Source organism: Coptis chinensis, chromosome 7 (genome assembly GCF_015680905.1).
Source record: "Coptis chinensis isolate HL-2020 chromosome 7, ASM1568090v1, whole genome shotgun sequence".
Taxonomy (NCBI): domain Eukaryota; kingdom Viridiplantae; phylum Streptophyta; class Magnoliopsida; order Ranunculales; family Ranunculaceae; genus Coptis; species Coptis chinensis.
Genome location: NC_141462.1, coordinates 77,371,115 through 77,397,078, shown reverse-complemented (window position 1 = coordinate 77,397,078; position 25,964 = coordinate 77,371,115). Strand labels below are relative to the sequence as shown.

General features: G+C 36.2%; 3 protein-coding genes across 3 annotated transcripts; all 3 read right to left on the bottom strand.

Annotated features, from left to right (window-relative positions):
- Positions 1 to 12,910: 12,910 nt before the first annotated feature.
- Positions 12,911 to 14,013, bottom strand: LOC147489032 (uncharacterized). The gene is made up of 2 exons (XM_086571040.1): positions 13,125 to 14,013; positions 12,911 to 13,028 (listed from the first exon to the last, which is right to left on the bottom strand). Exons 1-2 carry the CDS (start codon positions 13,828 to 13,830, stop codon positions 12,925 to 12,927), a joined length of 810 nt encoding a protein of 269 aa, XP_086427166.1. The 5' UTR covers positions 13,831 to 14,013; the 3' UTR covers positions 12,911 to 12,924.
- A 241-nt stretch (positions 14,014 to 14,254) lies between these two features.
- On the bottom strand, positions 14,255 to 14,893 carry LOC147489031 (Stress responsive A/B Barrel Domain-containing protein). The gene is made up of 2 exons (XM_086571042.1): positions 14,726 to 14,893; positions 14,255 to 14,558 (listed from the first exon to the last, which is right to left on the bottom strand). Exons 1-2 carry the CDS (start codon positions 14,842 to 14,844, stop codon positions 14,357 to 14,359), a joined length of 321 nt encoding a protein of 106 aa, XP_086427168.1. The 5' UTR covers positions 14,845 to 14,893; the 3' UTR covers positions 14,255 to 14,356.
- A 690-nt stretch (positions 14,894 to 15,583) lies between these two features.
- On the bottom strand, positions 15,584 to 20,721 carry LOC147489030 (RING-H2 finger protein ATL66-like). The gene is made up of 3 exons (XM_086571041.1): positions 20,265 to 20,721; positions 19,141 to 19,238; positions 15,584 to 16,388 (listed from the first exon to the last, which is right to left on the bottom strand). Exons 1-3 carry the CDS (start codon positions 20,421 to 20,423, stop codon positions 15,944 to 15,946), a joined length of 702 nt encoding a protein of 233 aa, XP_086427167.1. The 5' UTR covers positions 20,424 to 20,721; the 3' UTR covers positions 15,584 to 15,943.
- Positions 20,722 to 25,964: the final 5,243 nt, after the last annotated feature.

The window sequence follows — 25,964 nt, the reverse complement described above, 5'->3', positions numbered from 1 at the left end:
CTTGTCGTGTTAGGCTGGGTGCAATGGATCCCCATTCCCTTAAAATCGTCCCTATCTCTATATAACTCTTTATATATATAGTGTTATTGAGGCGTGGTTTGTAAAAATCCAAACGGTGCCACTTATAGTAGCGTGGAATGTAAAATACAATTTCATACGGCGCCATTTGAAGTGGAGTGGTTTGCAAAGTGTTCCCACCAAACCACATGCTAATTATGAGAACAACAAATTACTATACTACCTCCACTACTTCTATTTTATTACGGATGTATCGTTTTTTACTAGTTATATTTAAGGGGGCGTAGGGGCAGTTTCATCTTTTGTGAAATTTGGATTTCTGCTCTACGCTATTTGAAGAGGCGCCGAATGGTTTAATTTTTTTTTTTTTTGTTTTCATTCCGCGCTGGTTGAAGTGGCGTTGAAAAAAACTTGGGTTTCAAACCGCGCCAGTTCAAATGGCGTAGGATTGTTCAGACCATTAATTCAATAAAACCTACTCTCTATCCGTATAACACTATTTTTTAGAGGGATAGAGATAGAGAGTGGCAGACCATTGGACTCAGGCTTATAGTTTTTTTTGGTATTTTTAACCAGTGTTCTAAAAAAGGTAGTCGGGCGGTGGGAGAGCGCCTAGTGCATAGGCCTTCTAGGCAGTGCCTAGACGGGCTAGGTGCTAGGCGGTTTTTTTTCCTAATATATATAGTAATACACACTTATACTATAAGAAATGAAGAAAATTATTTACGATAATTCAAAAAATAAACACAAACAAATATACTTATTACAAAAAAGCGTAATAGTTGAAGAATATTGACTTCATATAAAAACATACTCTTTGTTATAGTAACATATAATTTACATTAGACTTTAGTCTTTTAAACTCATTCAAATCTTAAGCCTACACGGGCCTTTAATTTTCGACATTTAATCATTCAAAAAAATAATAAGTAAATAAAATTGACTTGACTGCCTTGCCCCGCCTAGTCGGTCCACCAATTTTTTAAACAACTTGGGCCTAGCACCTAGAGACCCCTAGGCGGTCGCCTAGATCGATTTTCAGAACATTGGTTTTAACTGATGAAAAGGCTCTTCTTCTTTGAGAATTTTGTTTATGCGGCTCCATGTGTTTATGTTATTTGGCATATATGTTAGTACTTAGGCTGAGTCCAATGGTAGTACACTTTTTATCTCTAAAACTAAAAAAACAGTGTTTTGAAGATAGAGAGTATATTTTTGTGTCCAATGGTCCAAACTAGGGCAGGGATCGGGTCGGGTTCGGGTCGGATATGGCTATATCCAAATCCGAATCCGAATAATTTCACAGTATCCGAATCCGAACCCGAACCCGAACCCGATTATATCTTAAATTTAATATCCGAATCCGACTAACCCAATCGGATAACACTAAAAATTCAAAAAAATCCCAAAAAGTATATCCGAATCCGAACCCGAACTCGACATACCCGAATCCGAATCCGACCCGAATACATAAACGGATACAAAAATCAACTCGAACCCGATATATTCGGTAATCGGGTCGGGTCGGATTTAGGTCTACCCGACCCAATTTCCTGCCCTAGTCCAAACCATACTATACAGCACAAAATGAATCAAGAATTTTTTGGTGGGGACACAGTCCATTTGACTCTAATTCAACTAACACCAAAGGAATCAAGAATTTTTATTTTATTTTATTTTATTTTATTATTTTTTTTTTATTTATTTTTTTTTTCTGTGGTCAAGTGGCATAAAAATCAAGTGGCGTAAAATGTATTCTCTATTCCTCAAAATCACTCTGTATATATAGGGGGTAATATGCATATAGAGAGTTATTTCCACCAGTTCTCACTCCACTTTTGCAGGAATACAATGCCATTGAACTCAGCCTTAGTACTTAATACTTAATTACATCAAGTCTCACACTCCCACTCCCATGAAAGCACGACCGATAATATGTCATTTCAAAAAATTGACAAAATACAGTTGCTGATTTTTATTATACAGGTTTCGGGATAAATCTCCCTGGTACAAAAACGTTTGTATTAAAAACCCCCGGTGCGGACATACCAACCAAACCTCCCTATTTTTGTGGTTTAAAAAGAAAGTCCAAAATAGACGAAAATACCCTCCATAGTTAACAAACCAGACTTTTTCTTCATCTTCTTCATTGAAAAGAACAAAAGAAAAAACAGATCTAAACTTAAAAATTAAAAAATGAAAAGCAATTTTCAAAATAAAAAAAACTGTGAGATTTATAAGGTCTGATCTAAAATGATAATATTACAAATAATCTCTTCTTCTTCATTTTGTTTTGGGAGAATGAGGTAGTTGTTAAAAGCAAAAAATAAAATCTTACTTTTTATGCAAAATGAGGTGGTTTTTATGCAAAAATAACTTCTCTTTCTGTAATTTTTTGTGTAGCATACTAAATTTTGTATGCAAAAACAAATTTGCAAACGAAAATTCCTATGTGAACTTAAATTTGCATAGTGACATTTGTATGTAAAAATAAATTTACATATGTAAAGTTAAATTTGCATAGTCAGATTTGTATGCAAAAATAAATTTACATATCGTAAATCGTAAAGACCAATTTTAAGCAAAAATTTAAAAAAAAAAACATAAAAATATATGAGAATAAAAATTAAAAACTAAATGAAATATGAACTTAGCTAATTCAACAAAAACCCACCATTTGAAGAAGAAGAAGAAGAATATGATAAAGTTAGCAGATTCAAAATCACATCTTTTGAAAAATTAAAGATTTCTTCGATGTCGACTCTTATTTCTTAAATGGTGAAACAATGAGAAGATAAATCACGTTAATCCAAGCTGAACCAATATCTTTTTTTTTAAAGGATAAAGAAGTAAATAAAAAAAAAAGTTAGGGAAAACAAAATTAGACCATATTCTGAGTGCTAATTTGAAAAAGAGGATGTTATTTGATGAGTGCTAAAAAAACGAGGAGGTTTTCTGGGTATGGGTGTATAATGGGTGGTTTTATATGAACCGGACTGGAAATCCGGGGGTTGTGGCTCATTTCTTGTTTGGGTTGTGGCTGATTTCTTGTTTTATTATATACACCATCTTTTCCAATTCACGTTAATTCAAAAAATTTTTTTTGGTAACTCATTAATTCAAATTAATAATAATATAGAATTTACCCAAAAAAAATTATTAGTTTAAATTATTATGAGCAACCCACCTTGAGTAACAATATAATCCTGGATCCACCCCTGAATTTAACCACACTTAACTTTGTTTTGATTGGGAAGCCTGTGTGGCCTATGGCGTAGCCATCCCACAATCTAAGGTAGTGTTTGGTTCAAGAAAAATGGAAGGAAAGAAATGTTTTCTTGGAAATTGAAAACTCTCAAGTGTTTGATTCATTTGGGAAAATTAAAAAATGGAAAACAAATTCTTCAAATGGGTTCAAAATGAGGAAAGCAACATCCCTTTTTATAGGAAGGGCGTTGCTTTAATTTCTATCTTTGTCTGCTCGACAGTTCGTAGGGGGTGGGGGGTTAGTCACACAAAGCGTCCTATACCCCTCTCAGATTGGAGGAGGATCCAATTTCACTGATTTACTCTCCTGCAAAGGGAAATAGGAGAAGAATAAAAGAAGCAACAACCCAAAACCACAACCAATTTGTTTCGTTTGTGCACGAAATGCCCATCATTTTTTGTCAATCTTCCATATTATGTTCTTGCTTTTTAATTCTTCCTTCGGCAAAAAATTCATAGTATAATTAAAATAATTAATCCATTTGAAAGAAAAAAGATTTCAAAGCAAACATAACACGTTTTGCTTCGGTGTAGTTAGGGGTGTAATATGGGGCGGCTCAGGTCAAACAGTGATGGGCCGGGTCGGGGGAGGGTCTAGGGGATACAAATCCAGTGGTCCCCGACGGGGCAGATTGAAGTGTCATGTCTTAGTACCACCACCCGGCATGTTGGGTCAACTTACGGGGGCGGGTTTTAGGCGGGTCATCCGAGTCGGGTTTTGGGTGGTAATTGTCATTTTAACCCAATTTCACACCAAAAAAAAATAATTATTAAAAAAAAAAAAACTTCTTAATTCTGCAAGTAATATCTTTCCAATTCACAACATAGAGAAAATTAATGGAATCAATCAATGAAAAATAAACAAAAATGAAAAACTATAACTTGAACCCAAAACCATATCTAAAAATTTGAAACTTCTTCTCGTGATTTACAATTTGTAAATTGATTATCTTCCATATATAGCATGATAAAATGAAGATGAGAGGATCTATGATACAAAACAATAAAATATAAACTAAAAGAATTCGAAATTAATACAAGGGTGAATGACTCATCTTCTCCAAAATTTGAAAGTTAGATTTGGAACTCTTGATATTTGCCCAATGTTCAAACTTGAACATTTGAAATTGATATTGAACTCATAAGTTTCTGTTCATATCTCCCAAATTCCTACAAAAGTAAATTAAAAAGAAAATATAAACAAAATACAAAACTATTGGAGTTAGAGTCTTGAAACGGTGTTGATCAACGTTTTTTGGCACGGTGTGGATCGGGCGGCTCGACGGGTCGGGTTTGAGCATAGAACCTACACCCATAGCCCGACCGCATAGAAATGGTGGCAGGGCGGGTCTGTTTTCGGGTCAATACTGGTTTGGGTGGCGAGTGAAAATTGGGTGATGAGTCAACAGTTTTTTTTTTACACTCGTACTAGGTGTAGTTCTTTTGTAGAATTGAGTTTCAAACAACGCCTCTCCAGAAAAGCACATATGTCTATTTCCATAACATTCGACTTGTTTTTTGGGTTTTGGCCTTTGGGCCCATTCAATTAAACAGCACCAGCTTTTGCATTTGATTTTCATTTCTAGAAATTAAACTTTCATTGGATTTTCTAGCTAATTAAGGGAATTAGAGGGATGTATATTTGGGGTATAATTTTTTGGTGCTGATGTATGTAATTTTATTAAAAATATACATATTGTACGCACCCGCTCTAGAATGCAGAGCTCTCTAGGGACTCAAAAATGCAAAGCTTCTCAAGTGAGGCACTTTTGCGCTCTCGTTCCCGCTCAATGTTCTGGTGATTAAGGGGGAGATATTTGGACCATCGCAAGTTTCAAAAGGTTTGATTGCATGCTTTGCAGGTTTCATAAGCCTCGCTCCAGTACTCCCGAGCTAAACTAAATTAAAATAAAACTTTTCCATTTCTAACCAGACAAACATAAACCAGATTCATAATAAACCAGTTTCATGTAAATTCAATTCATGGAAAAACAAATAAAAAAATCTAATTTCATTTTGGAATCAAATTTTTGTGAACCAAACACAGCCTAAAAATTTGTATCTGCATGCATGCCTGCTACTACTTCCTGAGATGATGCATTTGAGCACGGACGGATCCATGAATCTGGGTTTCAGGGGTTGGGGGTGGGAATGAGACTTTAGGCTACTTTGAAATCAGACAGACTTTAAACCTCGTAGTCCCTGCCCATCTTAACGACATCTTGTACATTCTACTATTAAGTAAATGGGTTGAGAGCCCAATTTTCCAATTTTTTTCGTCCCAAGTCCACCCTGAATTTTAATTTCGGATTTAAGACAAAAACATGGGCTGACGTCAGCAATGTAAATTTAAATTTACACAAAACAACTATGTAAATATAATTTTACAAACTTCTTCAATTGCGAAAAAAACTGTGTAAATTTAAAATTCCACATGTAAATGTATATTATCATATGTAAATACAAATGTATATATGTAAAATACTGTGTAAATTTACATTTTCATATACAAATTTAAATTTACATTGGTAAAGAAAACTGTGTAAATTTATATTGAATGCTTGAATTAATTTAAACCCTAATACAAATTTAATTTACATATATAATGACGTCAACTCGGTTTGTCATAAAACTTAAATTATTAATGAAGATTGCTAACGTTAGCTCGATTTTGTTCTTGAGCCGAAATTTCAATCTTGGACTTATTGCGAAACTATTGTTGGGCCGTTCTACTATATCCTACTATAAATTTTAAAATGGCAAGCCTACTAAAACCCGTGTGAATCGCAGTGAGTAGGCTATAAAATTTTGTTATTTCTATGGGCTTACAAAATAGTAGGCATTGGGATCCAAGTCCCGACCTAGGATTTCTATGGGGCTGAAGCCCCAAGGCTAGGGTGATATGGGTCAACATAAATGGGTTGGGCTATTCCAAGTAAGAAACAAAAGTCCCAAAATAGAAGGCAAAGAGAAAAGAAAGAGTCACGTCACGCCATTAGTACTTCTTCTTATTTGATTGCACCACGACACCACCTCCATACTCCTCCAGTCCCAGGGGAGGATCCAGGGGGATGGGGTGGGGGACAGGTGGTTGTAGCCCACCCCAACTTTACCAAAATGAAAAAAAAAAAAATGACGTGCTAAAGCCCGAGGACAAAGCCCAATAATAATGTTACCCCAAATCCACTCTAAATTTTAATTTCAAATTTAAGGAAAATCACGCTGATCTCATCAATCTTTACTTATAATTTCGGCTCATGCAAGGACAAATTTTCATTAATAATTTCGGCTCAAAGACAAATCGGGCTGACATCATCATATGTAAATTTATTGTTGTTAATACCGATACTAATCGATCCCCACTACACAGATAACTTGTACTATGACTCACTTCAACTCCAGACAAATTCTAAATATCAACTACAACCAAACTAATATGCCCAACTCACTAAACAACTATTAACAACAGATAATAATCTAAAGAAGTAAAACGCATACCACAACACAAATATATACTGTGGTTCGGCCAATGGTGCCTACTTCTACAAGAGCTAATCATTTTATAAAGTGGGAAGGAAGATTACAATCACTCCTTTCAGTCTCTCACCTTACTAGATCACTCTCTCTTTTTTGGGGTTGTTTCTCTGTAAAGATTATCTCTCAATCTTGATTGCTTTCAAGATTGGGTTTCCTCTCTGTGTGCTGTGTATTTTCGTGTCTCAGCATGTGTTCGGTTTTGCCAAAAACCCAAACCTTATATTGCAAACTCGTGGTTTCGCAAAAATAGAAATCCTGACAAAAATAGGCATGGGTGCGGGCGCGCCTTGAGCATGGCCAAAGTCGAGCGCGCGCACCCTAAAAACACTGGAGATCGTCCAAGGCATGGGCACGGGTCGCGCCTTGAGCAAGACTAATCTGAGTGTGTGCGTGCTCAGGCTTCTCCACGCAAGCAGAACTCTTTTTCTCCTCATGTGAGGGATAACTCCAACAATCTCCCCCTCCCGAACAGTGAGGGGGGATACCTCCATGTAATTTCCAAATCAACAGGAGGAGTCTGCTACCATTCCGCCGGTATCATAGCAAACATCAAACTTACCTTTCGGTAAGACTTTGGTCATCATATCCGACCCATTCTTGTCAGTATGGATCTTCTCGATACACAAATGCTTGTCTTCGAGTACTTCTCTAATCCAATGATAACGCACATGTATGTGCTTGGATCTAGAATAAAAACTTAGATTCTTGCTCAAATGGATGGAGCTCTGACTGTCACATAGAACTACAAATTGTTTCTGCTTTAGCCCTAGTTCGTCGAAGAACCTCTTCATCCATATCATCTCTTTGCAACACTCAGTGGCTGCAATATACTCGTCTTCTGTAGTGGAGAGGGCAACACACTTTTGCAACTTATATTGCCAAAAAACTGCTCCCCCAGCAAAAATAACCAAATAACCAGAGGTAGACTTCATCGAGTCAACATCATCTGCCATGTCTGCATCAGTGTAGCTTCCAAGTAAGGACTTACTTCCACCAAAATACAAATATAATTTGGAAGTGCCCTTGAGATATCTCAATATCCACTTAACACCTTCCCAATATTTTTTACCCGAATTTGACAGAAATCGGCTTACAACACCAACGACGAAAACAATATCCAGTCTTGTACACACCATTGCATACATCAAGTTGCCCACTGTGGATACATAAGGAATCTTTTCCATCTGACTCTGCTCATGCTCACTTTTTGGACACATCTCTTTGGTCATGCAGAACTGGCCACCAAACGGACAACTGACTGGCTTCGCTTGATCCATGTTGAATCTCTTCAATACCTTCTCAATGTAGGTTTCTTAAGAAAGTCATAACTTCCCACTCTTTCTGTCACGAGTGATCCGCATTCCAAGTATCTGCTTTGCTTGACCCAAATCCTTCATCTCAAAGGACTTACTCAAGTCTTTCTTCAGCTTGGATATCTTGTTGATGTTTGGGCCAACTATCAACATATCATCCACATACAACAAAAGCACAATGAAATCCTCGTCTAGAAATTTCTGAACAAATACACAATGATCGGAAGTAGACTTCTTGTATCCTTGCTTCACCATAAATGAATCAAACTTTATGTGCCACTGTCTTGGTGCCTACTTCAACCCATACAAGCTCTTTATCAGCTTGCATACTAGGTGCTCCTTGCCTTTGACCTCAAACCCCTCTGGCTAGTCCATGTAGACATCTTCTTCAAGGTCTCCATGAAGAAAAGATGTCTTAACATCTAGCTGCTCAACCTCTAGGTTCATACTTGCGGTCATACCCAATACCACCGGGATAGAAGTCATCTTCACTACAGGAGAGAAAATCTCATCAAAGTCAATCCCTTTTCTTTGACCGAATCCCTTCACAACAAGGCGAACTTTGTGCCTTAGGTGTAGATTGTTCTCCTCATGCTTGACTTTGTAAATCTACTTATTCTTGAGAACTTTTCTTCATGTCGGTTTCTCAACTAACTCATAAGTGATTCTTATGCAAAGAATCCATCTCGTCATGCATAACCTTCAACCACTTCTCTTTGTTTGTATCTTCAAGTGCCTCTTGATAGTACATAGATTCTCCACCATCAGATATAAAAATATACGTATGTGGTGGATACTTGGTTGAAGCTTGTCTCTCTTTGTCAGACATCCTTGCCCCATCTGTTGGTGCCTCCAGAGGATGCACTTCTGCTTACTCAGGTGGTGGTTCATGCACTTCATATGCATCTTCTATATCAATAGGTTCTATCCCATCATGAGCAATAGGATTCTCATCATGAGCTTCAAACTCATGGTTCTCTGCATTCTCAATGCCTTATACACGTTCCATAGTAGGAACTTTTGGTTATGAATCAATAAGATCATTGGTGAAAGCATGTAGCTTCTCACCCTCCTCAAAGTCTGCTATGGTTTGGTCTTCCAAGAACACAACATCTCAATTTCGGATTACCTTCTTGTTAATCGGATCATAGAGTTTGTAACCAAACTTTTCATCTCCATAACCCAGAAAAATGCACTGCTTGGCTTTGTCATCAAACTTGGATCTCTTATCCTTTGGAATATGCACAAATGCCCTGCACCCAAATACCTTCAAGTATCCATAATCAACATCTCTGTTTGACCATACTCTTTATGGATAATCACTATTCATAGGCTTTGACGGCGATAGGTTGATCACATGCACGGCTGTACGCATTACTTCTACCCATTAATTAGCTTCTAGGTAGCTTAGAGTGAGATAACATGCATCTCATCCTCTTTACAATGGTACAGTTCATTCTCTCTGCTATTCCATTCTATTGCGGTGTCTTGGGAATGGTCTGCTCATGACGAATCCCATGACTATTGCAATACTCTTCAAACGGCCCAATGTACTCACCCCCATTATCTGAGTGAATACACTTCAAAAGCTTCCCTGTCTCTCTTTCTACCATGCTATGTAAATTCTCAAACACGTCAAGTACTTCATCCTTAGTCTTCATACTATATGCTCATACCTTTCTTGACGCATCATAAGTATGTGTGCATTAGTTTAAGGACATTGTCCTTTCTGTGAGATGAGAATCTTTGGAAAGACACTCTGTGTTGCTTTCCTACCAAATAGTGAGTACATCTATTTAAATGTGTACCTTTGATATCTGGCAAGGCTTTTTGCTTAGTAAGAACTTCCATCCATTTTTCTCCTAAATAGTGAGTACATCTATTTAAATGTGTACCTTTGATGTCTGGCAAGACTTTTTTCTTAGCAAGAACTTCCATCCCTTTTTTTTTCCATATGACCACGATCTCTTGTTGCCCGCGGTTCGAGAAGCTTCTTCTTCTGCCGCATTCACTTCTACCTTACACAAACTAGCCTGTGTTTTGTAAAGAGAGCAAGTTTTCTTCCCTCTAGCTGCTACAATGGAACATTTGCTCAGTTTCCATACCCCGTTACCAAACAAGTTTACAAAGCCATCGTCATCTAACTTCCCAGCCGAAATTAAGCTTAGCCAAATGTCAGTGACATGTCTTATATCCTTGAGTGTCAAGGTGTAGCCAACATTGGTTTCTACATGAACATCACCAATGCCTATAATCTTCGAGACTCCACTGTTACCCATTTTCACTTCATCATATTCACCACAGCTGTAGGTAGTGAAGAATCTCTTGTGCGGTGTGACATGATAGGATGTTCCTGTATCTATCACCCACTCTATATCCTAGCCTGAGGTACTAAGACAGCACACACCACAATCTGACACAATTCCCACTAGATTGTCGACTAGTGCGGTACTATCTCTGCCTGTGTTTCCGTTCCTCTACACCATGTCTTCATGTACACAGTTATTCTTTTCATCCCTCTTCAGTGTTCTGCACTCATACCTGAAGTGACCCTTGGTGGCACAATAGTAACATTGCCTCTCTGCCTTAGGAGTTCTAGCTTCACCCCTAGATTTACTTCTGTCATCACCTCTAGAATAAGATGGTTTTCTGCTTCTACCTCTCCCCCGTTTCTCAGTGACAAGGATCTTTGAGTGAGAGGAGCTGCTTTTTGAACTCCTTCTAGTCTCCTCATTCAATAAAGACGCGGTAGCCATCTCCATGGAAACGATTCCATCCTTGGTTGCTCTGTGTAGAGAGACTGCTAACGTCTCCCAACTTTTGGGTAGAAAGCCTAATAGAAACAAAGCCTCAACTTCGTCTACCAAATTAATCTTCATCAAATGCATCTAATTGATGGTATTATGTACTTCGTTAAGATGCTCAGACATTGAAGAACCTTCTTAGTACTTAGTGTTGGCAAACTTCTTAACGAGCAGCACTTTGTTTCCGCCCGACTTCCTCTCATAGAGGTCTTTGAGTTTCTTCCACAAGCCAAAAGTTGTAGTCTCTTGGGATACATGGTGAAAGACATTGTCGTCAATCCACTGTCGAATGTACCCAATTGCTTTTCTGTCAAGCTTGCTCCACTTAGCCGCAGCAAGTGATTCCGGTCTTTCTCCTCCATTCTTAATGAGTTGTGCCAAGTCCTTGCAATAAAGCAAGTCTTCCATCTTGGCTTTCCAAATAGTATAGTTCTTCCTATTCAGACTCGTCATGCAAGTGTTCACGGAATGATCCATCTCTACAAGTTATTTAAACTCAAATCTTCTCTCAGGAGTTTTGTCAAACACTTTCCGACCAAAATTTTGATAACACCCTAGGCTACTCTAACCAAGGCTCTGATACCACTTGTTGGGGTTTAATACTGATACCAATCGATCCCCATTACATAGATAACTTGTACTAGGACTCATTTCAACTCCAGACAAATTCTAAATATCAACTACAACCAAACTAACATGCCCAACTCACTAAACAACTATTAACAACAGATAATAATGTAAAGAAGTAAAACGCATACCACAACACAAAGATATACCGTGGTTCGGCCAATAGTGACTACTTCTACAAGAGCGAATTCTTTTATAAAGTAGGAAAGAATATTACAATCACTCCTTTCAGTCTCTCACCTTACTAGATCACTCCTCTCTCTTTACAGGGTTGTTTCTCTGTAAATGTTATCTCTCAATCTTGATTGCTTTCAAGATTGGGTTTCCTCTCTGTGTGTTGTGTATTTTCGTGTCTTAGCATGTGTTTGGTTTTGCCAAAAACTCAAACCTTATATTGCAAACTCTTGGTTTCGCAAAAATAGAAATCCTGACGAAAATAGGCATGGGCGCGGGCACGGGCGCGCCTTGGGCAAGGCCAAAGTCAAGCACGCCCCGCCCTAAAAACACTGGAGATCATCCAAGGCATGGGCGCGGGTCGCGTCTTGAGCAAGACTAATCTAAACGCATGCACGCTCAGGCTTCTCCACGAAAGCTAAACTCCTTTTCTCCTCATGTGAGGGATAATTCCAACATTTATGACAATATAAAATCACACAGTTTTCTTTACTTATATAAAAATTTACATTTACATAGTATTTTTACATATGAAAATTTCAATCTACATATATGAAATTAAATGTTCATATGAAAATGTAAATTTACATAGTATTTTAGATATGAAAATTTAAATTTACATCAGTCCGTGTTTTTTCTTTAAATTCGAAATTAAAATTTAGAGTGGACTTAGGGCAAAAAAATTAGAAAATTGAGCTATCAGGCCAATTAATTGCTTGGAGTGACAATACTGTATCCTCCCCTGGCCCTGCCCAGTCCTCCCCTCTCTCTTTCCCTTTTGGAATAACCAACTACTTCTGTTTTTCTGAGGCTATTTTTAAACCCAAACACCCCAAAATAGAATAAATTGCAAAGACAAACTTATTTTGTTTAAATTTTACCTTCGAAAAATTTGAGGGGGCAGTGACTTACTTTCACATGCGTAATGCTTGATAATTTTGTTTTTTATACGCCCAAAATGGATGATTCATCCCCATAACTTGAAAGTCTTGACAGGATCCACACCTCTCTTTCATTAGCAATTTCTCAAGAACGAAATGAACTTCAATTGCAAGATAAAACGATACTTTTCCAAGCAAACATTTGTAGTATACTTCTACAAGTATCCATTTAACAGACAATTCTCTGTTTACATTTTGTGTTGATAATGAATCTGATTTACCGGTATTACCCCCCATCAAGTATCAACACCCTTTTAATGAAATTATCATTACTAAGCAAGCAAGCAATGACAGGAAAATATTACCAAAAGGCTCTAATGATACTCCTCTAGAGATGACCTTATCTCCTGCAAAGACATTATAGAACCAATTAAGCAATGAGTATATAGATACATTAACCAAAAAAACCAAAGAAAGGAAATAAAGAAAGATGTATCACTTACTGCAGTCCTTGGGGTGGCAAATGCACCTCAAACCAACGCCACAGTTGCCTTTTGCTTTGTTACACTCGTCACATACATTTGGTACGTGGTCTGGAATATCAAAAGATATTATTGTCCCCAACTTATATCCTTCACTGAATGAAGAAGCAGAATCTCTATAAACTCTTTTGTAATGAGAGCAATTCAGATCTTTTGGATCAAAATCCGTTTCTACTTTTTCTGTATCATTGATCATCCAACAAGTAGATGGTTCATTCTGTTTCTGCTCTTTAAATTCGGATAAAGCTTTGCAACCATGGAAAGTAGTGCAGTTCTGTAGAAATGGAGACATGAGTGCCTTCTGACTTGAGCAGTTGAAGAAAAGGACTGAGTTGGACTGTGGTGGAGAAGGAAAACCAGCTGAAAGAAGGCTTGGAGATATGAAATGGAGTGAAGAAGAACAATAACTGTGAGAGATAGTAAGTGTTTTAGCTTTGTAGTCAATGGATGAAACCTGTAAAAGGCCAAGAGTGGTTCTGAAGTAAAGCTTCTGTGATTTACAAATGAGTATCCTGCTTAATGGAGAAGATTGAGTTGAGTTCTGGAGAGAAAAAGGTGTTTGGATCTCGACTTCACCACAAAAGCTTATAGGAGTAGGTTGAGCTACAGAGAGACAGGAATAGAGAATATAGAGAAGATTGATGTTCTTGAGTGTCTGCATTTTCATTTCTATTAAGTGTCTCTTGTGCTACTGAATTCTGTTTGATCAATGGGAAATAGGAACTGGATTCTGTAATTGATTTAATGAGTGTAGAGGTCAAGAGGAATTTAAGGTGGAGATTTAGAAACACACGCTCATATTCTTTGTTCCTATGGATTCACATGTCAAGAATATTAACTTTTCCATATTTTATCTAGCATATCTATATTTTACTTTTTGTCTGTTTTTTCCTTTTTTTAAGTCGTGAAAGGCATTCTTAAGATAAAGATGCTAAATTGAATCCAACTCGGTCGGGGACCCATTGGAGGAAAAATTCCCAGCACATTAAAATGTCTGTTAACTTTATTCCCTAGTGGAGTAAGTACTGGAGTCCTTTGATCTATGTTACCAAAAATGAAAAATTTTATGTGAAGAATTAAGATGCATAACAAAAACGAAAGCCTTCAAACATTTTAATAAGCACAAGCTCAAGCATAGAAGTAGATAATGCAACAGAAAATACATATAATAGTACTTAATTCAAGATCTTTTATCATGCTGCGGAAGCCTTGACCACAACAGCTTGGAAATCAAACAACAATATTTTCTCAATAGCAGCAGAGAATGAAGTGGAGAATGCAACATGACTGGGATGACTTTGAAATGCAGCAAATTCTTCTGAACTACAGAATGTCATTGAGAAGATATGAGTGAAACCTTGTGTGAGCATCACAGCGTTACAGGTATCCTGCCCCCTGTTATTACAAGAAGTGCGGAAATTCAATAATATACTATGAAATTCGTTTTACGATCACTACCACATGCATTGTATTACTGACAAATAGTACATAAATATATAGAAATCATGGAAATTCCGGAGTTACTTGAGAAACAAAATCATATGGTAGATGAGAAATGTTACCATTCAAAGGACCTGACAGAATCAACCTCAGAAACTAGTTTCTCCATTCCTTTCAGTATCTCTTCCACCACCACTCCTTCCTTGAACTTAACTAAAACCACATGCTTCCAGTCCCCCATGGCTACAGCACAAATGAAGAGAAGACAGACTAATGGTGAGTTTAAATGCTTTACTTGAGTGACTAGCTTCCACAGTATACTTGCCTAGTATTCCCCTTGGTTGGGCCCTTCTGTTTGTGTATGTTGGACGTAAGCGCCAAGAAGTCCCTTATTTGTGAGACAGAATCTGCTATCTTCAATTCTAAGAGATGCACTTGTACTGGGTAGAGAACCCACCACATGCAGTATACAGGTGCTTCGAGAATTTAACAGTTCTCTTATTGAGGTTTGATGAATGGATTCCCTTGGTCCGAAGGGTACCACCATGGCACCATCACATGCCAGTACTGCACTACTACCCCCTTGATGTGCTTCTTCCTCATTCAACTTCTCTCGACTATCTTCTAAAATAATTCACACTGTATAGATTATGGGATATGGACCCAAGTTTACAAGCAATAATGGAGAATAGTACATCCATAATAATGCAATTTAAGAGTCGTTTTCGAACTCAGGCAAGGCTGTGCAAAATAAAGCATATTTCCAACTCAGATAGTATAAATTGTTCTTCAAAGAGAAACCATACCTTTTTTTAAAGTCTATAGATGATATGAGAAAATCGAACAAACGCAGATCTTAGATGTAGTATGTAATAATTGACCATGGAAGAAACCATTGAGAAAATCTAACTTAGCGAAGAAAGCAACCAATACTTCAAGCAACTAGAGAAAAAGCAAAACACAATTCGGTAGACAAAAAATTACGAACCAAAACATTAATTAAAGACTGAGTCACCACATTATTCCCGAGTTTGTCTGAGAAGTCGAAATTGTTGCTACTTGCTAGGGATCCACAGGTAATAACTAAGAATAAACCCCTCTAAAATGCTTGAATTAATTTCTATCATTGTTTTACAGCTGAACTTGCAGAATGCCCAGAAACAGCAACCCGAAGAAAGCAGCTAAATTTGAAGAATATACAAAAGCCACAAGAGCAGAGCAATGAACTTCCTCTGACGTAGCTGGAGATCACAGCTTCCAATACATGCTCATGTTCATCTCAAGCAACCATCATTGCTCCGAAGAAAATGGCGTTCCAACATGAGACGTATAATGTGTAGTTATTGGTTGGATGGACTGTCGACCAGCTTATTATCAGATTCACCGCAGCCGATGTCTTTAAGAGCTCGATTAACCTCGGGAAAAGAAGTGAAGTTGCCCCCAGCTTCGGCTGAGTTGAGGTCCAGAGCAAACTGATCTTCTTGAATGGGTTCCATCCTCCGGTTGTCAATAGATCTAGAGGAATACCCTTGGCTAGCGTAGGAAAAGCGATATGAATGTGAATAGCGAGGAGCCATACTGTGAGAAGATCTAATGGCTGAACTGAGCATAGGTTGCATAATACGTTTTCTCTCTGGGGAACCACGCAGCGATATTCGACATATGGGACATGTCGAATTTTGCTGCAACCATATGTCTATACAGGCAACATGGAAAGAGTGTCCACAGTAAGGCAGAATACGTAGCACGTCCTTTTCTTGGTAGTCAGCAAGGCAGACTGTACACCTGCCAAACCATGATACCTATTTAAATAAGTACCATCATAATATTACAGCCAAAGAAATGGACAGAAGAAAGACATCAAAACCAACATCGACCTCGCTAGGCCATATCAATGTTCACAACAAGTCATTAGCATACAAATTGCAATAGATTAAGTTCGAATGGCAATAACTTGTTCATAGACGTTTCTCTAAGTATGTCATTTGAAAGTGACCGGAAAAAAATAGCAGAAAAATTTCAGATTCATGAGATGTTTCCTTTTGTGTATGCATAAAAACCTAAAATCTAACTAATATTGGAGCTAAATACTAATTATGTACCGGTGCAGACATTCCAATGTTAGCACTCAGATAAGCCTGGGACACTGAGAAAAGATGGATTAAAATCTTATTAGAGAAGGTAGGTAAATCGTATAAAAAATATAATAATGCTGACACATTTAAGAAAGGGAAGCTTTAATTACCAGAAAGCAGAAACAATTTTTATCTACATGCAAGAATGGAACTAATTTTCCCAGTGAGAGCTCTACATTAAGTGACCTCTTTCGAACGGGAAAATTGTCTGCTACTCTGGATTACGGGTCACAGTACATAATATATGAAGAAGTATACAAAAATATTGCAACATTTTATGGCATTTCACCAAAGTTCAACATTATCAGTCATCACCCTTGTTCAAGAACGGAGCCAGCAGTCGAGTGATGGCATAACAAATCTTCATGTGCCTGACTACTCAGACTAAATCTAACATCTAGATAGTAGATGCATGAAGTTGCAAAACATGCACTTGCATTTTAGAAAGTGGAGGAATGCGAATGCTACACTACCAATGTCACAACCCTTTTCTAACCTCAGTTCGGGAATCTTCAGAAACAATAAGAAAGAAAAGAAAAAAGAATAAAAAAAAGTATTAAAGATAAACAAATTCAACAAACAAGTTGCTTCAGACTTTTGGCACCAAATGCTCCACAGACACCTAAAGCTTCGTTGCGCATGCAAATGGAGAATGGAGAGTTTTAACTCATGTCATTCAACTTTCTTATACAAGTTGTAGAGTGCCAACTATGCCAACCAGTAATTGCACCACACAAGAATGTAAGTTATTAAATGCAACGGAGCATATACACACTAAAAAGGTTCCACATCAAAATCACAAGTAATGCAATCATAGGGTTAACATATATGTGGGTATTGTCATATGAACTCCACCTTAAGTGACTCCAAATTTACTCCACCCCTAAAAGTAGACTTGCAAGATGAATTGAGGGCTGATTTTTGGAGGACGTATACATCCCATAATGGAGAACACCCCCACAAAAAATCGGCTCAATTGAATACATTTAACCTTGTCAAACCTTGTATTGAAATTGAAAAATATGGACCGTTGGATAATTCCATAACATTCTAAATGATTTTTGACGAGGTTGTACATCTTCAAATGAGCTGATTTTGTGTGAGGATACTTCTATTGGATGGAGAACATCTCCACCAAAATTCAGCTTCTATTTATACAATCAAAGCTAGTTGCTTTCTTTAAAAAAAAGTATACTTTGCTGCCTACAATCACACTGTTGCATTCTTAATTACTGATCTGCTTCTTACTTACTGCATACAATTGTGAACGACTGTGAACGATAGAAGGAACCCTCAGCAGGACCAATCAAGGCCATATTGTGTAGGCCACTAGGCTCTCTCTCGCAACCGATTTCACACAGAAAACAGAGTATGCAAGCTCCCCCCCTCCCAAACAACCTAACTCCTAGCAAGCGTGTGCCTCACGAATGCCTGTGAGATACATTTTTATGTCTCGCAGCGAAAGTCCTTTTTTTATTGTAATACATAAATGATCAAATACATATGTAGTTAAGGACCACTTTTATTTGTACGCAACATTCCTAAATATACATATCTGCATATACTTGGCAAGCATAATTTATTGATTTGTATGCAAATGGATACAAGTGTGAGAGATGACGGGTGCACTAGAGAACTACACACCTCCTAATGCCCTTTGACAAAGCTCCTAAAATGGTACCCAAAATTGAATCCACTTCTAAATGGTGTGCTCTTCAGAAAAGAAGAAGTGTCCAGTTGAGCAAAAGCAAGAAACATGTTTTCTCTAGAAGAGAGCTCACTCTCTTACGCATCCAAGAAGATTGCCTCTGTTATAAAGGAAGAGACGAAGGCCTTGGGTTTGATATAGCCTTCATGATCTCACTATGGTTAGCTTTATAACAATGCCTCTCCTTCCAATTGCGAACTCTAAGTTGGCCCTAATGCATGCTAAACTTACTGGACCTGGGTGTGCCACCCCAAGTACCTATAAAGTAATTTTTCCTCTATCCACGATGGCCTTTTCTTCTCCTTTTTTGGGTAGTAATAAGTAAATTTGGTTCCAAGCACGTGAGCCTATCCAGAGACAACTGGATTTGGATTTGGACCTAATGACGTTACAGTGAACACTCCCATTCAAGAAAGATTATCACTAAAGCAATTAAAATCGGGAGCCATATTGGAAAAGTAAAGTACAATTATTTTGAAAAAGTACAGAGGATAACATCACAACACACCACATAGTCATATTATGCATGTTCAACTCATCTAATTGTTTAAGATGGAAGATTGGAAGCAGTACGTTGATGAAAATACATCTTACTTTCTGAGTTTCTATAACGCGTTCTCTTTGAAGATGACAAACTAGGCAGTAGGTACACAGGAAACAAGAAAAATGGGGCATATATGATATTAATACTTACTGAGCCGCTTCACTAGAAGAGAAAAATTCATCACTGAACTTTTTCATATCGAACTTAGCATAAACAGCAGGCTCCAGGCCATGAATCCCACGCTCTAGCTGTTTTAATAGAAATTAACCAATTTAGCATGCAGAAACTCAAAGAACGTGCACAAGAAAATATCAATGCAAGAACACTGAGAATGATAGAGTCTCTGAATTCAGCTTTGAAACATGTTAATAACTTCAAATCACATTCAAGATATTAAAATGGAGATTCGCCAAACAATCCAGTGTGCTACATCTTGAGAACAGAGTAGCAAGACGGACAACGAGATGAATTAGAAAAAAAAAAAAAAAAAAATAGGAAAATACTTTTTAACTACACTGTAATTCTGTCTCTGCTTGGTACAAAAAGATGAACTTAAACTGACATAGCAGATCATTGGTGTTTTGGTTAAAATTGCACTTTTGAGTTTTGAGGGGGTAAATTCTTGGTCAAAGTATTAAAAGAAGTGTCTACTGAAAAAAAGAAAAGAAAAAGAGATAAAATGCAATCTAAAAGTATGTCATGGATTCCAAATGCTTGTAAGCCCCTACAGAGTTTTGAGTGAATTTGCATCACCGGTAGAGGCTAGTGATGACGGGTAGGTCAAGGTACATCTTCAAGCCGCTAAGTCTTCCATGATGCAGGTAAGATCCATCTTCCCTGCCGCTGCAAAACGAATGTTGCATAGATTCTTCTTGATCAATTCATGAACAGCGCTCCTACGACGAGTCTAGAGAAGGAATGGAAAGAGTATCGATCTAGATTGATCGACGTTGTCAACCTATGATTTTATCAAGATAGCCTAGGTCTCTAAACCGAACCCGAGGACGCACCCATTCTAATGTAGCTTGAAGGAATGCTAACCTTCCATAATCATGGCATTTCATTATTAAAACCTATGATAAGTAATCTTGTATCTCATATATAGATTTATATTAACATCACGTCTCAATATCAAATACAGTAAAATAACATTTACTCATAATACAACTCGAACCGTACTTTCAATAACAATAGAAATGTAGCTGATATAACAAACAATTAAACATATTTCAAATGGTGAAAGTAGGAGAAAGAGAGAGAGAGACAGAACTTACAAGATCAAGATTAGAAGTTGAAGCAGTTGGAAAAGAGCGTCTAGAAGCATTCATTTGAATTCTAGCACATATCAATCTAGTACAAACAAATACAATAAACATTGTACTCACTGCAAATCCTATTACTGTCATCACCAAATTTATCCCTGTACCTATCATCTTTAACTCCAACTCCTTTAGCCCTTAAAAAGAGTATAACAAAAAAAAAAAACACAACGACTAAAACTCTTCCTGTTCCATTTAACTATAAAGTCAGTTTACTTCACTTTAAATCTATCTTTTTGTACGAAAGTAAATCTAATGAAACACACTGTCATGGCTAAGATTCAAATCTCTGCATTAGATTTTGATAGAGAAGAAAAATGGAAGGTTTTTTTTTTTTTTTTTTTCTTCCAGTTGAGTGTTTGTGTGATGCTTGATTATAAGAAGTTGATGACGTTTTTGATGCGTCATCATTGATTTAGTTTTTACTTTTTAAGAACGAATCTATAGAAAGATTGATATAGTATCTTAGACACGCGTCTTTGTCTGCTTCATTTTTACACACTAGTGGACCCAGTATTACGTGGATTGCAATAGAGTGTTTGACTTTTGAGACGCCCACTAGGCGCAGCCAAAAAAAAAAATCTGGGATTGTGGTAAGGCCATAGTTGAAGATTTCGAATTCGTCGGAATTTCGTTTTTTTCCCAAAAACCGGAATTCCGGGCGAAATCCCGTATATTTCGACAAGATTTTGAAATCTAATTATTTCGATACCGTTTCGTTATTTTTTTCAAAAAGCGGAATATCCGGCGGAATTCTGAGATTCCCTTCGAAATCATGAACACTAGGCATGGCCAAAAGATTGGGGAATGGATTGAACCTCTTATTTTTCGATTGATATACGCATTTTTTTTATATATATAACCTATTGAGAAACACATGATGTTTGAATCATAGTTCGTGATTTCGACAAAATTTTTGGAATTTCGTTGAATATTTTTGGTTTTTGAAAATTTTAGAATTCCGGATAAAGAGTCGAAAAAACCTAAATTTCATAATGTACTCAGAATATAACAGAATAAGGGCCGGAATTCCGGTTTTTGGATTTGTCGGAATTCGGAGATTCCGAAATCTTGAAGGATGGTTTGAATGAATGTATCGTCTATAATTTTTGATATATTGACAAATCTCGGTCGCAATATAGGGAATTTATAGAATTATTTCAAAAATTTTGGCAAACAAGCTAAAAAATTATTTATCCTTGTTAAGGTACTTTTATATTTATAAAAGGGAGAAACAATGAGGATAATGTTGGTTTATTAGCAAGTGAGGTGTTCCATGAAGAGGATGTACAAGCATAATCAAGATTGGATGGCTTTGAAAATTAGGGCTAGTCATCGAGCTATTCGAGTTAAGTATTAGAATGCTCAAGTTTGGCTCATGTGTCTCTCGAGTCGAGTTCAAATTTTGTTCGAGCTTTATTTCATGCTCAAGCTCGACTCATCGATTGAGTATTCAAGTAGCTTAATGAGTTTAGATTCCTATTCTTTTGGGCTACAAATTCAAATTTGATCATAGGCTTCAATTTGATTCAACTTGTACTACGTATAGGCTCAACTTCTACCACAAGGTCAAGATAAGTACGTGAGCACAAATAATAAGTAGACACAAAGTTTTACCTCATCAAGACCAAAATAACTTGTTAAACCCATCTAATAAAAATACTAGCTAAAATGCAACTACAATCTACTAATACCACAATAACCAATATCTAACAACTATTTCACCTGTATACAATATAGATACAATCAATATGTGTTGAGTAACTAAAACTCAACACACTAACATAAATAATTATCCCAAGTAAGTGTTAACAGATCTATGTAAAATGCGAGCTACTGTCTCGAGTTCGAGTTAAAATGTGCTCAAAATCTTGACTCATATTATTGAATGAGCGAGTTCGAGTCGAGCCCAGAACAAGTCAAGTGCAAGTTACTCATGAGCTACTCGGCTTGATGACCAACCCTACTGAAAATTGATATGGGCAAGGCCTATGATAGAGTGGAATGAGTTTTTGTGTGCTATATTTGAAAAACTAGGTTTTAGTAGAAAATTAAATGAATTTATTTAATAAATAAGTGTTTGTCTTCTGTGTTTTCTAGAGTCATTTTTAATGGTGCTACTCTTGATCATATTTTTCATGAAAGAGGGTTGAGACACGGAGATTCTCTATCGCCATATCTATTCATTATTGTTTTTGAAATCTTTTTTAGAATGATTGGTAAAGCTGAAGGGAGTGGCGACATCCATGGTATTAAAGTAAGGAGGAATGCTCCTGCAATTACCCATCTCTTTTATGTTGACGATCTAATTATTTTTACTAAGGCTTCTTTAGGAGAATCAGGTCACTTGAAGAAGATTGTAGATGATTATTGTGTGGTTTCAGGCCAAAATATAAACTTTGACAAACCCATTATTTTTTCCAGCAAAATTATTAACGTCGAACAATAAAATGTCTTTAGACGATTTTGGAATATTAGGAAATTTCATAAGCAAGATAAGTATCTTGGAGTTTTGTAGTAATTTCAAAAAAGAAAAATAAATACTATCTTGTGGACAAATTCCATGAGAGCAAACATTATGGCTCAATGCGATATGACTGTATGTGTTGATACAATATGTGGCACAAGCAACACCTATCTATGCCATGTCCACTTATGTTTTAACTGTTAATATATGTGAAATAGACAAGGCATGTGCAAGCTGTTGGTGGTAGGGTACTAATGAATCTAAGTGTGTCCATATCCTTGAATGGGACAAACTCTGCAAATCCAAACCCTTTGGTGGCCTTAGCTTCAGAAAAGCCAATCATATGAATGTAACACTCTTGACAAAGAATTGTTGGAGGAGTGTTTATACAAAAAGGTTAGCCTGATGGCAATGCTTCCAGTGAAAAAAATTCAACGCCTCATTTCTAGTATGCACATCTCGAGAAACCTTTTCAAAAACAGAAAATGATGATGTGGTGGATCCCCCAATTGGCACATGTAAATAAAATAATGAGTGTCCTAAAATAAATAAAAAATGTAAAAAGGTGAAAAGAAAGTATGATAGTGCCTCAAATAATTTTTCTCTTCTTCCTTTACATTTCATAATTCTCTACTGTTCCCCAAATTAAATTTCCTCTTCCTTCTATTCATCCAAGGTTGTAAGTTCTTTTAGACCTTAAACTATATTCACAACATAAAGATAAAGATGTTGTTGAATTTATATCTTTTGCTTTATTGATGCAAGAATAGACATAAGCTATTTAATTAAACACTACTCATCTCATTGTTACTAAAGTTCGAACATCAAAATGAACAAATAATTCAAACAAAAATTACAAATTTGTACAATCACAAGTTCACTACTTCACATTCTCAAGAGAGAGAAAATTTATGGATTTTTGCTAAAGTTGAATTTGGGATTGGGAATTGGAGTTATAAGGCTTCGTTATATAAGAAGTGTTTCAAATTTTGGGTTTTGTTAAAGTTATTGTTTTCACCTTTGTAGTAGAAATAGAATAATAGTTGTATTAGAATTTGAAAGTAATGAATTTACAGAGAAGAATGAAGAGAAATGAAGAATATAGAAAAAGCCAGGTCCATTGATATTTTTTTTTGTTTATTTTCTTATCTGTTAAATTATTTTATTTAGTTTAGCCAACTGGGGATACCACATCAAAATTTTATGTCTTAAAATGGTTCCTTTAGATGTGCATGCCAAGATAAAAGCCATTATTGGATATTTTCACCTGAGGCATTGCCATAAGGTTAGCCTGCTTTCTGTATAACCACTCCTGTTGGAGAGTTACAACTGATAAGGACTCTTTATGGGGCAAGAACGCTTAAGGCCATTTATGGTGGAAAGTGGCTTGGAAATCAAACATCCAAAACCTATCTCGAATGTCTCATTTTTTTTAGAAGGAGGTTAATGATTAATACGATGCTTTTAAAAAAGGTTTGATATGGAGAATTGGACATGGGGCTTGTCTTTAAAGATCATTGGTTACAAATCAATGGCAAACCAATAATCCCCAAAGATTATATTGATATGCCACATGGTTTAGAAAACTAGCTTGATGGTCTCAGATATGTTGGAGGATGGAAAAACCTGGGATGAACTGAAAATGAATGACTTCTTGCCACCGTACCTCAAGTGCATGGTTGCTCATATTCTAAGTATAAGCACAAGACCTAAAGTGGTGGACAATTCTCTCATGTGGTATAATGACTCTCATGTGGCATAATATAATGACAAATGGTATAAAAATTAATGAGTAACCTTAAGAATTTCCTACAATATATAGCATCTAAACACGTAAAGAGTCCGGATTCAGAGAGGGTACCTGCACAAGGATTTGTTTGGTTTTGATTGTTATATTTTCGGTGACAAAGGAAGAAAATAGTGTTAATGAGGGTGTTATATAATCTCAATCCCAAAGAAGATCTAATGTGATTGAGTGCACCCACACAAGTTACCTTGTGCGGTTAACCTCTCTTAATCCAAACTCAACTCGTAAACATTTCCCTTTCTTTATATTCCTTTTTAAGCTCGACCATATTAGGTATTCAATTTTGCTTTTAACTCTTCAACTAAATAAGTTAAAATTTGACAAATGTTAAGATTAAAGAGCGATTCTACTCAGACTCTCTCTCTATAACTCCCTTAGGACTCCATTTCGTACAAACATAGAAATAAAATAAAATATTTCTATGAGACATCCAAATCCCATTTCGTACAAACATAGAAATAAAATAATAACAAATAACTTACCTAATTAAATAACTAAAATCATAAATAGTAACAAGTAAATCAACAAACTTACTAATATTTCCACAAACAAAATAAAAAGAAATAAAAAAATCTTATGGCAAAAAAAAATTGAATCAAGTTTCATTAATTTTCTTTTCTACTACATCTTCATCTTCAGTCACACCATTTTCATATTTAGACCATTTATTTTCCATGTCTAGTTCATCTTTCTTCAAACATTTGTTCAAGTCAATAGATGATAGAGAACATACATATTTTTTCTCTATTCAAAATTAATATAACTAACGTGATAAAAAACATAACTTTGTAACAAGAAAGAGAGAGAGGATAATGAAGAAGTTGAATGTTTTTAGGTGTTGGTATTTTCTTTCTTTCTTTTCTTGCTTGTGGAAATATAAGTAAATTTTTTGTTATTTATTTGTTACTATATTGGGTTTTAGCTATTTAATTGGGTAAGTTATTACTTATTTATTTTTTTCTATTTTTTTTTTCATTTTTAGAAAAAGAAATATAATTTAGATGCCACCTAATAAGATATGGAGTCCCTAGAGAGTTATTAAGGGAGTCTAAATAGATTTTTTGCGATTAAATTGGAAAATCGTCAAATTTATTTAGGTAATTACATGTAGTAGATAACGTTTTTTTTTTGTAACATTAAATCTAGGAAGAAAGAAATGAAAATACCAAATAAAGCTCCGGAAATATAGGAATACCAAGGAAGAAGAAAAAGAAAAAAATGTACTCTAGCTTCTCCAAATTTGAAAATTTTCCAAATTCTTCCCTTCAGCTCCACCTTTCATTCTCTAATGAAGAACTAAATAAATTAAAGCCTAATAACGACTTTTGGTGTGGATGACTTGAATTGCGAGGAGTTGTCGGCAATGTAATCAGTAGTTACA